The 22,468-nt window shown below is 41.8% G+C and overlaps 1 protein-coding gene across 1 annotated transcript in view; it reads left to right on the top strand.

The window, feature by feature from the left end:
• The first annotated feature begins 266 nt into the window (after window positions 1-266).
• The window catches only part of FGD5 (FYVE, RhoGEF and PH domain containing 5), a 177,424-nt gene continuing 155,222 nt past the window's right edge, over window positions 267-22,468 (top strand). The window contains exons 1-2 of the mRNA XM_081318088.1: window positions 267-615; window positions 15,067-17,953. Coding sequence (XP_081174214.1) covers window positions 603-615; window positions 15,067-17,953 — 2,900 coding nt within the window. The 5' untranslated portion in view covers window positions 267-602. The remainder of the gene's footprint in view (window positions 616-15,066; window positions 17,954-22,468) is intronic.

A 22,468-nucleotide genomic window follows, 5' to 3' on the forward strand; every position in this document is an offset into this window, starting at 1 on the left:
CTAGCCTCCCCCCACCCCCCACCCCTTTCGCTGCTGCTTTTCAGTCCCTGCGTGAGCAAAAGGGCTTCCTCTGCAGCGAAGGAAGGAAAATGCTTGTCGGCCGGAGGAGGAGGAGGAGGAGGAGGAGGAGGAGGAGGAGGAGGAGGAGGAGAGCAGCAGCAGCAGCAGCTTCCCTGGGCAGCGCTCGGCGATCAGCGACTGGCAGGGACCTTCCAGTTGCAACAAGCTGATAGCGGCGATGGGGCAGGGCGACGGCAGCTGTCCGCGGCACTGAGCGCCCGACGTTGGGCAGTGCCGTCCGGGCTGTAGCCAGCCGCCGAGCTGGTTGCCCTCTTTTCGGCCCGAAAGGGTGCTGGACGCTTTGGGAAAAGGATCGCCTCTGCAGCGCGCTCTCTCGCTCTTTCTCTCTCCCGGCGCAACTTGCTGAGCGGATTCTTCCCCGCCCCTTTCCGATCCATCCATGCCCCGACCTGAACTTTAGCTGCCCGGGGGCTCCGCGGAGGGAGCCACCCAAAGCGTGGAAGCTGCGAATATGGTTTGAAAGCTCGGGTGCCGAAAGGAGGGGGAGAGCGCGACTGCCCAGGTGGGGGAGACTTCGGAAGATGAGCCACGCAGGTAAGGAGGTTCCGCGGCCGGGCCAGGAAAGCCCCGGAGACTTGAGAAGGGCGCGGGCGAGGTCCAGGGTGGCAAGGTCTCCGGGCAAGTCCCTTTGACCCTTCCAGTGTCATCCAGTCGCTCCTGGAATCAGGGAGCGGTCGGTCGGAATGCCAAACATTTCTCCCAGGGCAATTAGGGGTCCGACCCCGGAGGAACCCCTCCCCGGGGAAGAAAAAAAAAGTGTGAGTTTTCCAGATGCTCCTTTGCTCCAAAGATTTGTACGCCGCTGCTTCTTTAAAGGCACTCAAGAGCAGGGAAAGCGAGCAATGAAAAGAAACCATTCGCGGCAATCCCAGCCGCAGAGAGTAAAGTGAAATAGGGGATCTCTCTCTCTCTCTCGACGGGCGAAGCGCTCGGGAGGGCTGGCTCGGTTGCGGCGGGTTTAGGTCCCCATTCCGTGCCTCTTTTTACAGTACTAGATGGACATCGGAGAAAGGCGGGTTCCTATCCTCCCCACCCCCCACCCCTTCCCACTTTTCCTTTGTGCCTTTCCTTGCCTTCGGCTCCGGTTTCCAATCTTTTCGGCTTTTGCTTGTGCTTCTTTCTTAGAAGGGAGGGTGGAATCAGAAAGACTGGAGGGAATCGGCTCCTGGGCGCTTCCCCCGACCCAAAAAGTCTCCCTCAATGCCTTGTGAGCGCTGGGGAGTCGGGTTCCGCTCCCACCCCAGAGGATAGCCCTGTTGGATGGCCGCCTTACAGAACCGACCGGTCCGCTAGTCTGGAGGGAGCTCGATTAACGTTTCTTTGGAGCCAACTTCTCTTCCGGTCTCTTTCTCTTCCCTGGACGCCCCCTCCCTTCCCCCACCCCGCCGTCTTCCCCCTCGTTGGGTCTCTTCCTGGCTGGTACTGTCGTCCCCCGGCGCGGCGCCAACCTTTGCCGGACTGCTCCGCTGTTTGTTATGCCAAACCCGACGCGCCGTCGTTTCTTTGGCGTTTTGCACCGGGAATCCGCGCGTCGGAGGAGGAGGAGGAGGAGGAGGAGGAGCAGCGTGGCTGCGGCTGCTGGGTGGCTTTGCGGGAAAAGGAGCCGGGCCGTCCGGGGAAAGGCAGGCAGGCAGGCGGGCGGCGGCGGCGTTGATCCTGAGATAAAACTGCTCAATTGCTCTCTTCGGTTAAGGCCGCCTCTGCCACGGTAACGTTAGGATGGAGACGTGAGGGTGGAGGATCTTTCCCGACTGAGCTTTTCTATGACCCTGTCGCTTAAAAATAATGGGAGTGCTAGTTCAACAAATCCGGAGGGCACCACTTTAGAGAAAAGGTCTCTTTCCCCCCCCCCCACTCCCCCAAAACAGGCACCGTCCAAATGCACATATACACACAGAGGACCTAATTATTCTGCCGCTTCTCAATCCTTAGTGGTGACTGGAGCCGCTAAAACCGCACAAAAGGCGGCTTTTTCCAGCAGGGGGCAATACTATTGTTGTGACTTGCCAACCTCTTTCTTTCTTTCTTTCTCTTTTCGGTCCATCCCTAGGAAATAGATGGATGGTCTTTGCGTTCAAATTCCCATACCTGGAGAAACGCTTGCGGCTCCATCTGTTTTGGGCTAGAACTGCCAAACGAGGAGGAGGGGGGGGGGGAAGAGAGATAATGAGATTTCTATATGGCCTTCTAAGAGGGCCTCAGAAGTTATGCTAGAGTTTCAATGATTCTGATGGAAAAACTACAGGTAGCATTCTGAGGAAAGAGATTTATCTCCCAAGAGAAGGAAAATTAATCAGACAGGCCTTTCCTATAGGGAAGACCTTACCTGGGATTTCAGGCTAAGGTCACAGGGCTCACGAGTTGTCCAGCTGTATCAGAAAACAAGATGTGCTGTTTGGATGCCTAAGAAAGCTTGTTGCCTTCATCGGCTTCTGTGTGTGAATTGAGAAGGGGTGCCATCAAGCACTTAAATGTCCTGGCCTAACTCTGATCCTCTAGGAATTTGAGGGGGAGAGATAAATGAAAGGGGGGGGGAAAGACTTTCGAGAGTCTGATTGCTCTTCTTTAATCACCCTAGCTTATTTACAAAACCTTAGAAAGGGGAACAGGCAGGCATTACGGTCTTCCTTTGGTGAACTTCCCATGCTTTCTTACCACTTCCCATTTTTTCTTAAGAGAAAGAGAGGGAGGGAAAGAGAGAGAGAGAGATAAGAAAGAGAAAACAGAATACTAGCACCAGGGTTTTTGATGGTTAGTGCTGGGAGTCCCCATTTAGAAGCCCTAAAGCAGGGGTCTTCAAACTTGCCCCTTTTATGACTTGTGGACTTCAACTCCCAGAATTCGTCAGCCAGCATGCCTGGGAGGAGGAATTCCGGGAGTTGAAGTCCACAAGTCATAAAAGGGCCAGCTTTGAAGACCCCTGCCTTAAAGGAAAAAGTGGCATCCAAAACACTGCAGAACAGACATCAAATTGCAATCATTGCAGGAAGAGAGCTGTGTTAGTCTATTGGAGCCAACAATCTGGAATCTGATAGCACCAGAAGGAATTTGGTAACATTTCAATATATTTTCATTTCTTTTTCTTTTTTCTTGTTTGGCACCTTTGAGAGACAATGTTGACTCCTGGCACCAGCCTTACTTGTCCCGACAGTTTTCTTTAGAATGGTTTGCTCTTGCCTCTTTTCTAGGGCTAAGAGAGAGTGATTGGCCCAAGGTCACCAAGCTGGCTTTGCACCTAAGGCAGGACTAGAACTCCCAGTCTCCCAGTTTCTAGCTCAGAATGAGTAAGTAGCAAAATGAAATTTCATTGCATAAATGTTAAAAAAAAAATGACACGGACAGTGGTTCTGATTTCTCTTTCATTGTGATAGAGAATTATACCCTATCCCCACAGATGAAATTTGGTTGTGGATTAGAGCCTGAATGGCTTTGGGCCAATTATTATCTCTCAGTCCAACCTCACAGGCTTGTTGTAGAAAAAGTGAAGGCCAGACTGCTCTATATGTTGCCTTGAACTCTGGAGGAAAAGCGAAGGCTCCATCTAACAGAACAAATGAATAATCTGACACCAACCTTCTCCCTTTTGAATGGGTTTTTAGGTTTGAATGCTTAATCTCTAAATTTGCTTCTCTCTCATACTTCGCCCTCTTCCCATGCCCACAACTATTTGGATAATTTTGCTAGCTTCTTTGTAGGCTTGATTCAATCCTCAAATCAACCTTCCTCAACAATATAACGCCCTCTGGACACCCTGGGAACCCCGTGAGTTTGGAAGCCAGGAAGTTGTGATAGAGGCTGGCTTACACCAAGGAATCCATGTTTCATTTTGACACATTCTAGCACAGATCCCCGTTGCCTTACGCCCAATGCATGTTGGAGTACGCAACATGTTACGTAATATGGGGAAAGGGGAAGTGATGATATGCCAAAGAAATTAGGACTAAAATAAGAAAAAGAAAAGATAGCTAGATTTCATTTACATCATTGCCCTTCAGTGCACAGCTCCATTCCTCTCTGTCCTTGGTAATCATTCTTCTTTCCACCATGTCCAAACTCTACCTTTTCTTGAGTTACACTTTAAAGAATATACATTAGAAATATTGGTTATACTTTGAATTTTGATAACATTATCAATATTATTATTGTGATTATTCAAACTACTATCAATATTTGCACTGACATTACCAATATTATTGATAATGTCAATGCAAATATTGATAGTAGTTTGAATAATCGCAATGGCAAAATGTCGGTACTGAAAATATTTCTATAGGTGACAAATTCTGATTTTGAAGACTTGGTTATTCTAAGAATAGGCTATTGTAATATCTTGACAATGGGAGGACCCTTACACTGAAACAGCCCAATGAGAAAATGATCAATGTTGAATGGATTTCAAATTCCTTTCCCTTTTTTTAAAACTTGCAAGTTTAATATTACATATATGAATATAATTGAGGCTGTGCAAAAAAAAACAAAAAAACCCCATGCCCTTCAATCCTTGTCCCATTTGCTCCTGCAAAAGAAATTTCTGTTTCTTTTCTACCTCATTTTCAGACTACCTTAGAATTTATTTTGGGAGAGTTTGGGGTCTCATTTTATACCTGCAAGATAACCAAAGGTTTTGCACTTTGTTACTCATTTTTTTTAACTTCCAGGCTGTCAATAATAATAATAATAATAATAATAATAATAATAATAATAATAATAATAATAATAATAATAATAATAATAATAATAATAATAATAATAATAATACCATCAAAGATCTATATCTGCCTATCCCAGGTCCTTGGTAAGGACTCGATAGGTAGACAAAAATGCCAAATCCAGTCTGAACATCTGGCTGACTGTGCAATGATGATGATGATGATGATGATGATGAATAATAATAATAATAATAATAATAATAATAATAATAATAATAATAATAATAATAATAATAATAGTAGTAGTAATAATAATAATAATAATAATAATAATAATAATAATAATAATAATAATAATAATAATAATAATAATAAAGTTGGAAGGGACCTTGAAGGTCATCTAGCCCAACCCCCTGCTCAGGCAGGAAACCCTATACCATTTCGGACAAATGGCTGTCCAGTCTTTTCATAAAAACTTCCAGCGTTGGAGCATTCACCACTTCTGGAGGCAGGTTGTTCCACTGGTTAATTGTTCTAACTGTCAGGAAGTTTCTCCTTAGTTCTAGGTTGCTTCTCTCCTTGACTAGTTTCTATCCGTTGCTTCTTGTCCTGCTTTCAGGTGCTTTGGAGAATAGCTTGACTCCCTCTTCTTTGTGGCAGCCCCTGAGATATTGGAACACTGCTATCATGTCCCCTCTCGTCCTTCTCTTCATTAAACTACACATACACAATTCCAGCAGCCATTCCTTATATCTTTTAGCCTCCACTCCCCTAATCATCTTTGTTGCTTTTCTCTGTACTCTTTCTAGAGTCTCAACATCTTTTTTTACATTGTGGTGACCAAAACTAGATGCAGTATTCCAAGTGTGGCCTTACCAAGGCATTGTAAAGTGGTATTAATACTTCACGTGATCTTGATTCTATACCTCTGTTAATGCAGCCTACCACTATGTTGGCTTTTTTGACCGTTCGCAAAGTTACTGGTTGCAAAATCATTTTTCCCCACCACTCTCTCCACTGCATTTGGACACTAAACGCATCAGTTGCCAAACAGGGACTAGCTGTAATTTCTTTTCCATTAGCTTTATTGGGAATGCTTGGGAAAAACGGATTAGAATATGTCGACTCAGCATTACTAATAAATACTTGTAAATTCAGGGAGTGGGCATTAGAATTTGTGAGAAATCATTTGGCAACAATGGACGTGCAGCACACAGTTATGAGTAGGCCTTCTCGGGAGCAGGTCTCCAGCCCCAGCATCCCAGGTATGGAAGAATCTCTGCAGGAAAGCCTGCTTGTTATCTTTTCAGCACCAGAGGGAAGACCTTCCTATTTCCTTGGGCATTTCAGTCTCCTTATCTTGCTTTTATAGTTCGGTGTCAGAGTGTTGCTTTGAGGTTCAGCCCCTGGCAATTCCAAGCAAGCCTATAAAAGTAAACACCAGATTTAAATGTAAAGGCCTGTTTGAAACCCTGATGAGCCGCTGCCAGTCCTTGGCAACAGCGCTGGACTAGGGGGTCCCACTCAATTCAAGGAGGCTTCCTGAGATGCATTTTAAGTAATTTTTTAGCTCCCTGACATTTTTAGATGCTTATATTGGCCTCTGTTGTTTATAACTGCTGTTTTAATTGATTCTTGTAATTGGGTTTTTGTTGTTGTTGTTGTTGTACTACTTTTGATTTACATGGGTTTTATTTGTGCTTTATTAGTACATTGGATTGAGAGCTATTACCTAGAGGGTGACAGATAAATCTAGAAATAAATAGTATGCAATTAAATGAGTACTCTCTAGCAATTTGGCAGATCTGTAGTCTCCTCTACTGAAGGTTGAATGCCTTCTCTCCAAGAATATTGCCTCTGAACAAAAATGCCATATAATGAGGATGGGAAAGCTCTTGTACTAATTCAGGTCAATATCAATTCAATTCAATATCAAGCTCTGACTGTTTGAGGGGGAAGGAGGCTTAGACTAATGTTGAATTTTAGAGTACCCTTAAAATTTAGAATAAATTTGGGAACAGACAGCAGACTGATAGAAACTTTAATTTAGTCACTGACAAAAATAAATACAATCAATAAAATAAACAATACAAAACTATCCCCTAACAACAAGGTTGTCTGCCTGTCTGTCCTCCTTGGGAAGAAAACAGCTTCGCAGCACATACCAGACATCAGTTGGAGGTGGGTATATCTGAGTATATCTATATAACTTAAAATAAAAAGAATTAAAAAATGCACATGCATGGCTCCAACAAATCCCAAAGTTGGTCTAAATCAGGGCTCTTCAAACTTGGCCCTTTTATGACTTGTGGACTTCTACTCCCAGAATTCCCCAGCCAGTGTGCCTGGCTGAGGAATTCTGGGAGTTGAAGTCCACAAGTCATAAAAGGGCCAAGTTTGAAGAGCCCTGGTCTAAATCATATTTCAGAACTGATGCCATTGCAAAAAAAAAAGAAAGAAAGAAAAAGGCAAACCTATAGCTTATCTTGATCAAGTTAGCTTTACTCAGGGGACACAAACAAAGAAGGCCGGAGCTGGTCAGTATTCTCTGTTTCTTTTGATTACACACTTTTCTTTCTTCATGGACTTTAAAGCCATCTTCCATATACAACCAGTCTGTCCCTCCACCCAAGAAACCCCATAAATATTATTGTGACTCTTTGGGCTTCCCTTGAAGATTTCTTTAATGTTTCTCATGAGAAGGAAACTTCTTATTTTTTCTTTATTTCTGTTTGAGTCAAAACCTAATGACATAAAACACTCCCAACTTCTCCTCTTCGCCCCACCCCAAATTGAACAAGCCACCCTGAAACTTTTTTTAGTTCTCCCAAGTCTGCTTTAAGCATAGTGTTTGTGATCTGACTAAGGGCCTCATTGCATAATCAGAGGGGACCGAGGTTTGACACAGAGACAAGCTTTGGTGCTATCTTATTTCCAGTAATGTTAAATACAAGGAGAAACTTAATGTGACAGAGCATTACCAAAGTAAAACAGTGACAAAGGAAGTGAAATGGAGAAAGGTAAATCCTGAGATGTTTCTAAATAATTTCACAAATCAAACTACATTGGATTAGTTTATACCTCCTCCATTAAGGGAAAAAAACATGAAACATTTGGGGGAAAACAGAACAATTACAAATTATATCTAAACCTGCTGGAAGAATAAGTTAGAATCATTGCATAACTTCAGAAAACATCACAAGCATCATAAATACAATGACATCATATACAATGTGACGTGATATTACTAGAAAATGTAGGTTTATTGCTCTCAGCAGCAACCAAGAGCTGGGCTGTTTTATTAGGCAGAGTGAGACAGTTGCTTTAGGCAATAGATTTTGGGGAATTTGCAGAATCAAACTGTGGGCCAAGTGGCTTTCTCACACATCCTAAATTGACTAGCTATCCTCAGTAGTGAAGTAATCTTTAGCTGCCAGAAGTGTTGGCTAGGTGCCATTTAACCTTTGGCTCATGTTAGAAAATATCTTGGATTGGTCCTGGCAACCATGATTCTTCACTTATAAGTATAATAATCTGATACACATGGAGACACACACACACACACACAATCTGCAAATGAGTAAAACCTGAGGGATGTGAAATCAATGACATCTTGGATTTATTTACTGTTGCATCCTGAGATAATGTGGATGACAACTCAGATGGTTTACAACTTTAGCAGAGATTCTCTGGCTGGAATTATGTCCTTGTAAATCACTCAGCCCATGATTTTAATGATCCCTGTTACATATATAAAGTCAGGCCATCAAACATATGCTCCAGATTTATCTGAATGCTGAAAAATGTGGATATGGCTTATCTGTACAATCCTATTAAACATTGGTTTATTGAGTGGTTAAGAAAGCCCAAAGGGCAGAATTGTAGATTTCACTTCAGTGCAGTAATTTGGAAATGAGTTAAAATAAATGAAGGTTAATTGGTTGATTATTATTAGAATTTGCATTGATTGTTTCAGTTTTACTGAAACTGTAATTACTAGCAACATGAAACAAATTTTGTTGGATAAATCAGTGAGAACCTCCTGTTAAAAGGGAACAGCTATGCTGTTTTGAGGGCAGCACGGGGCAGCTTCAGAGAAGTTGTGTTCTCCAAGTAGATCTACAGTATGTCTGTGCCACTACGATGGAGTCCAATGGAGGAGCTTGCTATAATCCCTCTTCTATTGCTCTTGTAGAAAAAGGAGGAGGAGGAAGATCAAGAGGCTCCTGATCTTCCAAGGGTGAGAAGCTTGGCTGGAGACAGCCCTAATGCTAGTCTTTTGTATGAATTGGAACCTGCACATATATTACTTTATTTAGAACTGGATGCTCTAATTCAACAGACTGTTTTTGTTTCTAACAACATGCAGACTAATATTCCTAAACCAGTTGCTATAGTTATCACTCCTACCCAACAGCAATAATAGGTTTGGCAGAAGCTGATACTACATCACAGCTGGAGAAGGCTGATACTGTATAAACCATTTGGAAGAGTAAAGTTTTTATCCAATTAAATTTCAGAATTGAAATTTATATGCGCTCCTTTTGATATTGACAGCTGATTTCAAGCAGACTTGTGATCTTAAGGTATAGAATTCCATCAGCTGAATCTTAAGCACGGACAGAATATGTGTGTGAACATCTTCGTCTGAGAAATAACTTTCTACACATACTGGATTTTCCTTGCAGTACGCAGAGACAAGGACATAGGAAGGTGTACTATTGGTTTTGCTTTCAGTTGAGGACCACTTGATTCAATTTAAACTGTCTGCCAAGCAAAGGCTATTGATTTGTAGAGACTGTGATTGCCTATGTGACTGAGCTGCTCCATTCTTTTGCACTGTCCCTCTGCTGTCTTTCTACTTTCTATCTCATATAAAAAGTTAACACATTCCCAGAACTATTGGGAATTCTTATGGTATATGTCTCTTCCATCCTAGTTTAGCAAAATGTAAATCCACTATATGGATTTGTGCAAATAAAATGGTACTGTTTGGGAGAGAAGCAGAAATGTGTTTTTAAAAAGATACAGCAATTCAATCCTCACAAATGCCAGAGAGCAAGGCACATCTTCAGAAGAGATAATGTATTGATTAGAATGTGACACTGCTTCATGAATGCAGGGTTTGGACCTAGAAAGACAGTATAATTTGTATTAAGATATTATAAGTTGCATAATTGAGTTATGGTCAGCAAGATAATAGAAGTAGTTATCTTGAAGATCATGAGGATTCAAACTGATATTGCAGTACAATAATACTCAAAAACTGAGTGATATTATCTGAACTACAAATGGTGAATGTTTATCTGGTTAGGTATAAAATAACTAAGAGTGTATATGTAAGAGGGTTTGTATATGTGTAATTCTATCTGTCATATCTATATCTATCTCTCATAATATACTTTGCGAAATAACTAATAGATAATATAAATAATAGATAAATATTTGCAAATATTTATTTATAGGTTGGAAAATTCAACTTTTTGGCATGGTACTCTCAGCAGCAGTGAAAAATACTCTAAAGATAATTCTGTGTATAAACAGAATCTTGTATAAAATTCTGTACTCTAAATAAATAAATATTTCTGGGACTTCTAGCTATTGAAATAAAATGGAAAAGTTGTTAAAGAACTCAAAAGTAGAAATTTCAGGGACACTTTGAATACTACACATCAATAACTCAAAGTCTGCAATCTTTAGCCAAGCACTAAAAATAGTTGGTCTAAACAGAGAATTAAACGTAGAACTTGAACTGTCCTGCACAAAGAGTATGTCAGCATCTTCCAGATTCAGAGACAATTCAGATGATTATTTATTAAAAATATTTATATATTGCTTCTCATAAAAGAGGCTAAAAGTATTTTATGATCAAATAGGATACAGTTTTGCTCTGAGAGTTGAAAACATGGTGTTCTTCATGGGCATCCTAGAATGGTGCAGTTTCATTTCCCACTCTCTTAGCAAACCATGAAAAACTCCCTATGTGTCAAAGGGACACCAGAAGAAAAGTAACTAGCAAATATTTACTACTATACAGGAAATCAAAAGCCTACAGTTTCTTAACCACTTTCATCATAAAAGAAAACTTAGAGATCCTTTGAAAGTTTAAACTGAATGGGATTCTTGAAAGGGACACAGCCCTGCAGGAACCAACTCTCATCCAGAGGAAAGTGGACAAGCAGAGGAAGAAGCAAAGCCTGACAAGGAAGCTTCAAACAATAAGGGGAGGAGACCTATGAAAAAGTGATGCTGGATAGCTTTCCTTAGGCTTAGAGTGTTGTTATCGCCTCCCAGCTTCCCCCCTCCTCCACTAGCAGTTCAGTGGCCCAGTTCCTGAAACGAACAAAGATTTTAAAAGGTTTTTACATCTTAAAAGTACCTCTTGCACAGGTCACTTTCAATTGTGAAATACAAATAGGCCAATTGTGCAGATGTTTCTGTCAAATATGATTGCAATTTATCCTAGGAGAATTTCCATTTTTTCTTGCATGCACACAAATACCCTACTCCTGACTGAAATGCAATAAATATAAAGAGCAGTAACAAGGCTGTATATGGAGATCACAGTTATTCAGAACCAGTGTTACTAGAGCAACATCCGGAGTTGGTGGGCTGCAGTCCTCACAATTTCCAGCAAGCATGGGAATGGATGATGGAATTTTTATTTTTATTTTTATTTATTTTTATTTTAATTCCATTTATATCCCGCCCTTCTCCGAAGACTCAGGGCAGCTTACAAGCTTAGCAGTAGCCTTCATTCTATGTATGTTGTTGTTAGCTGCGAAGTCGTGTCCGACCCATCGCGACCCTATGGACAACATTCCTCCAGGCCTTCCTGTCTTCTACCATCTTCTGGAGTCCATTTAAGCTCACGCCTACTGCTTCAGTGACTCCATCCAGCCACCTCATTCTCTGTCGTCCCCTTCTTCTATTGCCCTCGATCTTTCCCAGCATTAGGCTCTTCTCCAGTGAGTCCTTCCTTCTCATTAGGTGGCCAAAGTATTTGAGTTTTAGCTCTAAAGAGCAGTCAGGATTGATCTCCTCTAGGACTGACCGGTTTGATCGCCTTGCGGTCCAAGGGACTCGCAGGAGTCTTCTCCAGCACCATAGTTCAAAGGCCTCAATTCTTTGGCGCTCAGCCTTTCTTATGGTCCAACTTTCACTGCCATACATATTCTATGTATATGCCTGCTTATTAGGGCTTTCACACACACCCCCAAGCGGCATTATTACAAAGTCAGCTTAATTGCCCCCAACAATCTGGGTCCTCATTTTACCTACCTCGGAAGGATGGAAGGCTGAGTCAACCTTGAGCCTGGTGGGATTTTGTTATTTGATACGGCTGAACACTATCAAGCTGAGGAATGATTGGTTTAAACACTGATCAAATCCATTGTTCCATTATAACAAGAGTATATGGGCATTTAATGAATGGCTTTTGATAAGAGAATTAGTGAAGTATCATCATATATAGCACAATCAAATAAACAAAAGCTGTGATAGACTGGATTTTTTAAAAAAATGTGGCACTAAAATGCAAGGGAATCCCACATTTGATTTCTATTTGGGAAATAATAAGAGTAAAAGACAGAGGTAATTCTCTTGGGTATCTCATACTGGCAGACAACAACAAGGCTCATTGTGATATCCTGAGCTGGGGTGTGGCGAAGAAAGCTCCTACTCCTTTTTCTGTAACTAAAACAGAACCCAAAGCTGCCAAGCCCATCAATCATAAAGCCTTTGTGAGCATTTACAGTGGTAATAAAACAAAATAAAGCCGTTTGCCAAAAAGACATTCCCTTTATACTGTTCTATTAAGAACAAGCAAAACAACTAAAGAAATTATATGGTGAATTTATGCTGACACCAGTTACAGTCCTCCCCCTAATTACAAGCAGGACACTTTCTAATTAGCATAAAGAATTCGATTTAATCAGAGTTGAGTACTTTGAAGTCCTATCTATTTTGTGGGAGACCACATGATTCAAACTCAAACTCAGAGTAAGATGTAAAACTGGTTCAAACTGGACTTCTATTTAATTGGCAATGAGCAGCAGTCCAGTAGAATATTTTTGGACATGTTTACTCCTGATCAACCAGTGACCTGATTACTGTCTTCAAATGTCTGAAGACTATAAGTTCAGGGAGTAAATATGTTCCTGTTGCCCCAAGGATGAAAATTTCAGGAGAGCACAGATTGGCTAACATCAGGAAATAATTTCTAAACGTTAGCATTATTCAATAGTGCCCGCTACAAGAAATAAAGGTCTCTTCTTTAATGGAGATATGTTCAGCTATCACTGGATGGCCATTTCACAAGGATGTTGTAAATGCATCTATTATTATACATTTTATTCTGAACAGATGTCTAGATGAAGTGACCTCTAAGCTCCTTTTCAGTCTATGGAACTTTATTTGTTAACAGAAAATAAAATGTTAATAAATTAGAGAAGTCTATTATGATTGCAATTGCATAGGTCTTCCTTGTGCTCTGTGCATTCTAATTTTCATTTTTATTCATGTATTTATTTGTGTGCTTTCAATTCAGTTTTGACTCCTGGAGACTCTCTGAACTGGTCCTTATAGTTTTCTGGGCACATTTTCAGAAGCTTTGTCACTGCCTAAAGCTGAGAGAAAGTGATTGGCCCAAGGTCACGCAGCTGGCTTTGTGCCTCAGATAGGACTAGAACTCACCATCTCCCAGTTTCTAGCCTGGTGCCTTAACCTCTAGCTCAAACTGGTTTTTGCTGTCTTAATAACTGACTAGAAAAAATGTGGCCTAATGCAGAATTTTTTTGGTCTTGACAGGCAACCTAAATCCTAAGATTAAGTGACAACTTTATTAGGATTTAGGTTGCCTGACAAGACCAAAAAAATTCTACATTAGGCCACATTTTTTCTAGTGAAAACTTTGTTTGTTTTTATGTTGGGGCTCTGAAAGTTTGTGGAAATGGGGGGGAGTGAACTTTGCACAGATGGAGAGGAGTGAAGTTTTTTCCCCCAGCACCCCATGGATAATAAACTGCAGAATTATATTTATTTAGTATGGATCATAGATAAAAAAAAACATTTTGGACTCTTATTTAGTCCAGCATCTGGTTTTTCATGAACCATAACATTAGGGCAATGGCCTTTCTGACTCTTAAACTAGGTTCTCATCACATGATCATCACATTACACTCAACCATTAACCTGGTTATAACTTGCTACTTTGTACCTATCACCACACAGTCATGCTAATGAAGTTGAGGACTACCCGTCTGGGGACATGCTAATGAAGTTGAGTACTACCCGTCTGGGGAATACACAGATACTCACTGCCTCCACTCTTTCCTGATATCCCATAAGTCCTTATGCCAGGAGAAAAGTGGCTAGACTTCTCTACATTAGTAAGCTCCTTGTTCCTGGCTCCTTCAAGTCCTGACTATGAATTTTCTTTAGATTTCCTGACTAGGGAAGAGTAGTTTGACCTAAATTGCCCTGGTATAATATCGGTTAACACTGCCCTCTTTTCATCCAGTACTGACTGGTTTAGCAGATTTATGCAGCATGGTGGACCCTTAACTGAATTAATGAAACAGTCTGTGAGGCCCACTTTGTTCTACAGAGTAGACTAGAGTCAGACTCAGGCTCTATATCTGATCCCTCCCCCCCCCGCGCTTAAAATAAATGATGTCACTGAGGTAAAACCAAACCTCAATATCTTCTGTACGTGAGACTAATGGGATTGGGACTGTGTGGCCTAGAAAAAAATAATAATTGAAGGGAGATTGTTGAAATATTTGAAGAAAAAGCAGAAAGAAGAAAGCAGAAACTTTTCTCTACTGGGAACCTGGAATAATAATTTTACGTTTCATGAAATAGATCTGGGTTGCACATAAGCATCTTCACAGAGTAGTTTATCAGACAACCTTATTACTAAAGGAGGTTATGTGAGCTTTTTTATTTGTTGGATGTGGACAAGTAGGCTGGACAGCCATCCAGCAGGAATGGCTTTCACTTGGATTCTTGCACTGAGCATGAGGCTATATTAAAAGTCCTGGTCCCTTTCTGGTCTTCTCTGAATCTAAGAAGTAGGGCAGCCAAGCTCTTGCTGATGTTGGAAGGAAAGCAGACTTTGAGAAGAAGCTTGCTTGCTTGAGGCTATGCAGACTAAATGGGACAGTTTCTTGTTCCTTGTTTCCCACCAATCCAACAAATACACTAAAGCTATCATTTCCTCTACTTTGTATATCTACAATATGTTTTAAGGAACATATTAGCAACTAAATGTTTCTTAGTAATGTAGAAGCTTGTTAATATAACATTTCCTGTTTTTTTTTCTTTTCTGTTCCAGATCTTACAAAACCACCACTGGCCCCAAAACCAAAGATCTTCAGTCATCTGGCTTCCATAGCTGCTTCCAAATTTCCTCCATCACTATCAAGGGCTGGCACATTTCATAATTTAAACTCTATGTCTAGGGGTCCAAAACCACCCATTGCTCCCAAGCCAAAAATCTCCGCTGACAGCGATCCAACAATTTTACAGAGATCCAGTGTTTTTGCTAATAATACCTTTAACAAATATCCCAATGGAAAACTGGAAGCAGAACTTTATGAAGAAAATCAGTGCAACAGCACAGAGTGTCCAGAGTCAGAAGATGGCAATGAATACATTGTGATTCCTGATCTTGAACTGACTGATAAAACATGTAGTGACTGTGAGCAGGAGCAAGCCGAGAATGAGATTTTGCACACTCTTGGACCAATAGGTGAGGAAGATGGTAATTGTATGGACAGCAGTGAAGTATGTGGCTGCCCAATAAATGTAATGAAGAACAAGGATACTGAATCAGTGGGAGACAACTCTGTGGGATCGACTGAAATACCAGCAAATGACTGCCCTGAAAGAGATGAATATGAAAAACCTGGCAGTGAAGATCATCCCAGTGAGACCAAAATGAACTGTGCAGATGAAGCTCTAAGCAAACTGGATTTGGTAAATGATAACAATGAGTATAATATGGACGGCAAAATATTGAATGGAGAATCTTTGAAAGAAACTATATATGATGATATCATTTTCAAGCATTTAGAGGAGCCAATATCAGCAGAAGAAGATCTGCCTCTAATTCGCAAAGGGGCAGTTCAGTTTTTGGAAGAGGAACAATTAAACACTGATCTAGAATCGGGCCCAGCAAATCGCAGTGATAATGATTCAGCCTGGACTACAGAAGGAAAGTTTACAGAAGATGCTGATGTTCACATCGCTAAGGATGCTGATGTGGACACTGGATTAGAACCAAGTGGGTCTGAGCTTGGTATTGAAGAGAATTTTAGAGAGACCACAAATGAAATGGATGAAAAGGAAGATGAAATAGACCCAAATGGTGAGGGAGAATTTCTTGACAATGGTTGCCAAACTACTGAAGTGAAGAATGTGGTAGAAATATCAGAGACTGAATGTGAATCAGGGGAAGACTCTGGAGAACAAAATGAAATGATAGACACAGAGATGATGGAGGATAGCTGCCAGATCATTCCCTTTGGAAATGAGGGTAGTGAGGATGCTCAGGATTCTCCAGATGAAGATTTAGATGAAGATTTGTCAGGAAAAGAGACTGAAATGCCTGATAATAACCCATCCCTCAGTTCTGAAGATACGAATGGGCACAAATCTGATTCGCAGCTTAGAAAAGAATCTAAGTCAGATGTTTTACCTGGAGATCACAGTGCAAGTGAATGTACTTTAGAAGATACGCATTTGGATAATCCAGTATTCAAGGTGGATCACAATGATAAAGAGGAAACTGCCCCAAATCTAAGCAGAGAAACATCAACTGAAGATACCGAGCTTGGAGAATTAGCTAAATTGGAAACAAACTCAGCCAATGAATGTGCACTTGAGGACGCTACAGTGGTCCCCGAAGCGTTGGTTGTGCCTGATAACAATGGAGAAGTAGCCAGTGATTCCCTCGATGACCCATATGTCCTTGGAGACAGTTTGCCTACAGCAAATGAAATTCATTACGCTGGAAGAGAGATGCAGGAGGCTGATATCCAAAACAGCTCAAATGATTTCAGGGAGGGAGAGAACATAGAAAATGAAAACCACTTGCTTTCCATAGATCGGAAAAACATTGTTACTCGAACAAGGTCCCACTCTGGGAAAGTACCTGGGTACGTGCCAGAAACAGTTCCGGAAGAAACAGGGACAGACACTGAATCGCAGACCTTGAGCACAAACACCATTATTACTGAAAATTTAAGACACAGTTTCTGTTGGTCAGAAGGAAAACATGTGGAACTGGCTAGAACGCTACCTGCAAAGCCAAGACGCTTCATTTTGTACCCTCGATCTTATTCAGTAGAAGGCAGAGACATCCCTGTCTCTCTGTATCGAGAATCTGATAACTCTATATTAGATTATAACAGATTAAACAGAACGGATGAGCTGTCTTTACCCTATGTAATTGGTTCTTCGGGTAGCTTTTCCCAGAGGAACCACCTTACATCCAGTGGGGTCTCCACTCCTTCCTCCGTGGTTGATATTCCACCTCCCTTTGAACTAGCCTGTATCACCAAGAAGCCCATCACAAAAAGCTCCCCATCCCTTTTGATAGACAGCGAATCTCCTGACAAGCATTGCAAGAAAAAGAAGTCCTCCTTTAAAAAGTTTCTCACTTTGAAATTCAAGAAGAAGGCAGAGAACAAAGTCCACATTGATGTTCATGTTTCTTCTTCAAGATCCTCCTCTGAGTCTAGTTATCACGGACCTTCCAGGGTGATGGAACTGGACAGAAGAAGTTTGAGTAGTTCACCTCAGCTTTTATCACGGACCGCCAAACTGAGGGCTTCGGAATCTCCGACTGTTCTTTTCTACAAGGATGGCAAGAGGAAAGGAACCCCCAAAATGTTTAGCAGAAGTGTGTCAAGGGTAGAGTCTTTTGAGGATCGTTCCAGACCACCTTTTATGCCTCTGCCTTTAACGAAGCCCCGGTCTATTTCATTTCCCAATGCTGACACTTCTGACTATGAGAATATCCCAGCCATGAATTCTGATTATGAAAATATACAAATACCTCCACGGAGGCCCACTAGGGCAGGAACCTTTACTGAATTTTTTGAAGATCCTAGCAGGGCCTTATCTGCTGCCAATGAGAATGATGGCTATGTGGATATGAGCAGCTTTGCAGCCTTTGAAAACAATAAACAGCAAACCACCCAGCAGGAAACCGAAAGGTATTGTAGCACATATTTATATAAGGCCTGTTAGCCTTGACCACAGAAACTAGACTTCCTGTGTATCGGGGAGCTAAAGGCTGATTCTCAAACTTGCTTGGCTTATCTCACTTTTTTTCAGGAAATGCTTTCTATAAAGTATTTAGAATAGGACCTGGGTTTTTTAAAAAATAATAATAAGGGTATTTTATATATGTAATTTAAATGTTCCCTACTTCCAATACTTATCAGAAAATTGCTAGATTTTCACATCTGGGCCGCTGTAGTAAATCCAGTAAAGTTTGGACTGAAACTTGCTCATTTTCCTTTTGAATAATGTTTCTGATGTAGCTTTGAACTCCTCTGTGTATAATCCAATACAGGTAGTCCTTGACTTACAACCATTCGTTTTAGTGACCGTCTGAAGTTACAGCGGCACTGGAAAAAAGCTACCTAAAACCATTTTTCACTTTTACAACTGTTGCAGCATCCCCCATGGTCACATGATCAAAATTTGGATGCTTGGCATTTATGACTGTTCCAGCCTTCCGGATCACATGATCCCGTTTTGCGACCTTCTGACAAGCAAAGCCAATGGGGAAGCCAGAGGCACTTAACAACCATGTTACTAGCTGAACAGCTGCAGTCATTCACTTAACAACTGTGGCAGCTAAAGTCATAAAATGGGGCAGAACTTAACAACTTAACAACCATCTCCCTTAGCAATGGAAATTTTGGACTCCATTGTGGTCGTACATCAAGGATTACCTGTGGAATGAATGGAAGCTCCAGGGCAGAATTTTCCTCTAAACTATTATACTGCCTTCTACCCTTCCTGTTTCCCTGCTATTACTCTTATCTGTTCCTCTAGGAGTTATAGTCACCTCTGGTTCCCTCAAATGTAAGATTCAGTCTATGCAGGTAGTCCTTGACTTACTACAATTCATTTAGTGACCATTCAAAGTTACAATGGCACTAAAAAGTGACTTATGACCATTTTTCACACTTATGACCTTTGTAGCAGCCCCTTGATCATGTGATCAAAATTCAGTTGCTTGGCAACTGGTTCACACTTATGAGCGTTGCTGTGTTTCAAGGTCATGTGATCCCCCTTCTGCGACCTTCTGATAAGAGAAGTCAATGGGGAAGCCAGATTCACTTAACCAGGTTATTAACTTAACAATTGCAGTGATTCATTTAACAACCGTGGCCAGAAAGGTTGTAAAATGGGACAAAACCCACTTAACAAACGTCTCACTTAGCAACAGAAATTTTGAGCTCAATTGTGGTCATAAGTCAAGGACTACCTGTAGTTTAGACTTGACTCCTGGTACAGACCTTATGACCTGCTCAACGTTCATGGCTGCTATAAAGAGTTTCACAATCAATGTTTGGGAAAATGTCTGAATGAATTTCAAAAACTGTTAGAAACTCTGCATTCCAGAATATGTGTTTTTCTAACCATTTGGAGGGAGAAAGATAGAAATACGTAACACAGAACTTTAGTAGTGTCAGTTCACTAACTTTTACCTTGGAACTGCATCTTAAGTTCATTTACAGGAAGACTACTCAGAATAAGACTGGTATCCCATGTGCTTATGTGGGGTGAGGGGTATTGAATCTGATGGCAATTGGCTCCTTCCTCCATGAAAGCGCCTTAGCAGGGTGAAACTTCAGCTAGGAGCTTTTCAAATAACAGTTAAATAATTCTCATCTCAATGCTCCTCTATATTGTGTTCTGATGAACAGATTTAAAACTCTGTCATACTATACTATAACAGGCATGTCAAACTGCCGGCCCATGGGCCGGATGCGTCACAAAACCGCGCCCACCCCATTGCTGGCAATGGGGGAAAAGTCACGATACGTCGCACGATGTCACGTGACGTTGTGAGTTTGACATGCCTGCACTATAATATTGTTTAGAATGCTCTGTAGCTCTGAAATGCTACATTTGCAGGAAGTTCTTACATTAGACCATGCATTTAATTTCTTCATATTCAGAAGACTGTAGTATGTGTATTGGCTGTTGGTGAATATACTTAATTAGATTCCATCAAATTTATAGGGCAAGAACTCAATAATGAAAGCATGCTAGATATAATCTTTCTTTACAATTACTGATGTGGGGGTTAGTAAGCAGTACATTACCCTCTGAGGGATAGTTACTTCTTTTCCCTCAAATTTATCTATGTAGTATTAATAATTAAAATAATGATTGGGTAATGGAACTTACAGAGTAGCAGAGTGAGCACCTGTTACTTGTCCCAGCTTCTGCCAACCTAGCAGTTCGAAAGCACATAAAAATGCAAGTAGAAAAATAGGGACCACTATGGTGGGAAGGTAACAGCGTTCTGTGCACCTTTGGCATCTAGTCATGCCGGCCACATGACCACGGAGACGTCCTCGGACAAACACTGGCTCTTCGGCTTTGAAACGGAGATGAGCACCGGCCCCTAGAGTCAGAAATGACTAGCACGCATGTGCGGGGGGACCTTTAGTTTTACTTTTTTTAAATGGAACTTTAGAGATGTCAATACCGTGACAATGCCATTGTTCAGTCAATGAAAAGCAATCGGTTATACAAAAGAAGAGCAGGCCTTTGGGTCCAACAAAGCCAGTAAAAGAGTTGGTCATTAGTATTGTCAACTATCAGCAAAATGGTTGTGATTTTGGGAATCTACTTCTAGCCTTTTAGGTACTACTTTGGAACCATTTCAGTGTTACAAGGAGTAGGTAGATAGAAGACCCATCTCAGTGAATCAAGTCATCATCCATTATCTCTCCACACAGCTACTGAGTACTAGATGTATAGGTTTATTTTTCCTTTCATGAAGTGGTTTACAAATATTTAATTACAAGAAGTTAAAAAGGGGTCACTTGGAGGCACCATGGGACGGTAACAGTTATACTACTATATATCCTTACTAATCTGAAATACTGGGATTGGAAAAGTCAAAGCAAGGAACGCCACTTGTTTTTTCTGGACCATGATTTCTCACAACTGGAATAGTGTGAATTTATTGTTGTTATATGTTATAGCCCATATGTCAGAACTCTCAATTATTAATTATGAATATTCTCTGGGTTTAGGTTATTTGGGTTCTGCCATTCCCTGTGTGGGGAGGGGGTGGCTGGGGGCTTGTAGTTCATGTAGACCATTTCCTCTATCTGCTTTGGTGCATCCTTTATGGGGTGTGAAAGGAATGCCTTGGGGCTATCTGCCTTATCTCAGCACAAAGGGAGGAACCGGAGAAGACCTAACCAGTGCTTTTTTTGTAAAAGAAAAAGGTGCCAGAACTCACACATGTCATAGAGCCCGCCTTGCCTACCCTACAAGGTTCAAAAAAGATGCCAGAACTCCGTTCTCAGCATTCTATGACAAAAAAAGCCCTGGACCTAACAATCTTGAGAGAGGCACCTTATCACTTGTTTTCCCACAGGTCGATGTCACTGTGGATTGGCCTGTTTGAACCAAACAGATGGACAGTTGGGGTGGGGTTATTGTTTCGTGGGTCTAACCTAGTGATTTGGGCAGGAAGATCCTGCCTAGCTTTCCTGCTTTCTGTACCTGCCAATAAAAGTTCCTTTTCATATGATGCTAGTTTCAAGAGTTCTGCTTTCTTGGGAGAGAAATGGAGGCAGGTCCTTACATTCGGCAGCATCTGCAAAGTGGTCAACCCGGAGGACTAATCCTACCATGGGGACCATGCAAAATAATGTCTAATCATGGAGGTGAGAAGAGAGAAACTGAGCACTTGGAGGGAGCCTTGCTGAATTCTTGCCTGAGCAGCAGCAGCTCAGACTCCACCAGCACATCCAACAAGCGGACACTTGTGAGAAACTGAGGTTGTCGATTGGAGTGGGGAAGAAGGACGACTGGGACATGAAAGCCAGGAAAATCAACCTCAAGCATGGCAGCCATCAACCCAGTTGGAAGCATGAGATGGAGAGATCACTAAATGTCAGCAAAGATGAGGGTGAGAGGCCAGCGTACTCTGACCACTTCCTCAAGCAAGCCATCGGCATGCTGGTGGAGGCATTCAAAAACCTGCAGGAAAAAGAGGCTGATCCCTGCTGGGGTTCGACAGCCATGAGTCTGGACAAGGAAGAAGAGGGCTGGGAGAGTGAATTTGCAAACCCTGGCTCTTCCAAGAGCATCTCAGAAACCTCTGGAGTGACGGCTGAGGTCACCAACCCAGTCCGTGCCACCCTAGATGGAGGAGATGGATGCTGAGCCAGAAGGAGGGGGACTCAACTGCCTGACCGCAAGGTCCCAGCCCTGGGGATAAAGTACAATGGATCGCCCCAGCAGTTGGGCTTTTTCCTAACCCACTTCCTGAGCTACATGCACAAATATGGGTGGGACATCCCTGGGGACTGTGGGCGCGTCAAGATCATAACCCTGGCCCTGGAAGGTGCGGCTACATGGTGGATGGTGTCCCTGCATAACGTTGATGCTCCCAAGCTCCAGAATTTTAACTTGTTCATGGTACCCCTGAGAAGGAGGTTGGAGGACATGCTAGCTGATTGAAA

Source organism: Vipera berus, assembly GCF_964194415.1.
Source record: "Vipera berus genome assembly, chromosome: 2".
NCBI classification, from domain to species: domain Eukaryota; kingdom Metazoa; phylum Chordata; class Lepidosauria; order Squamata; family Viperidae; genus Vipera; species Vipera berus.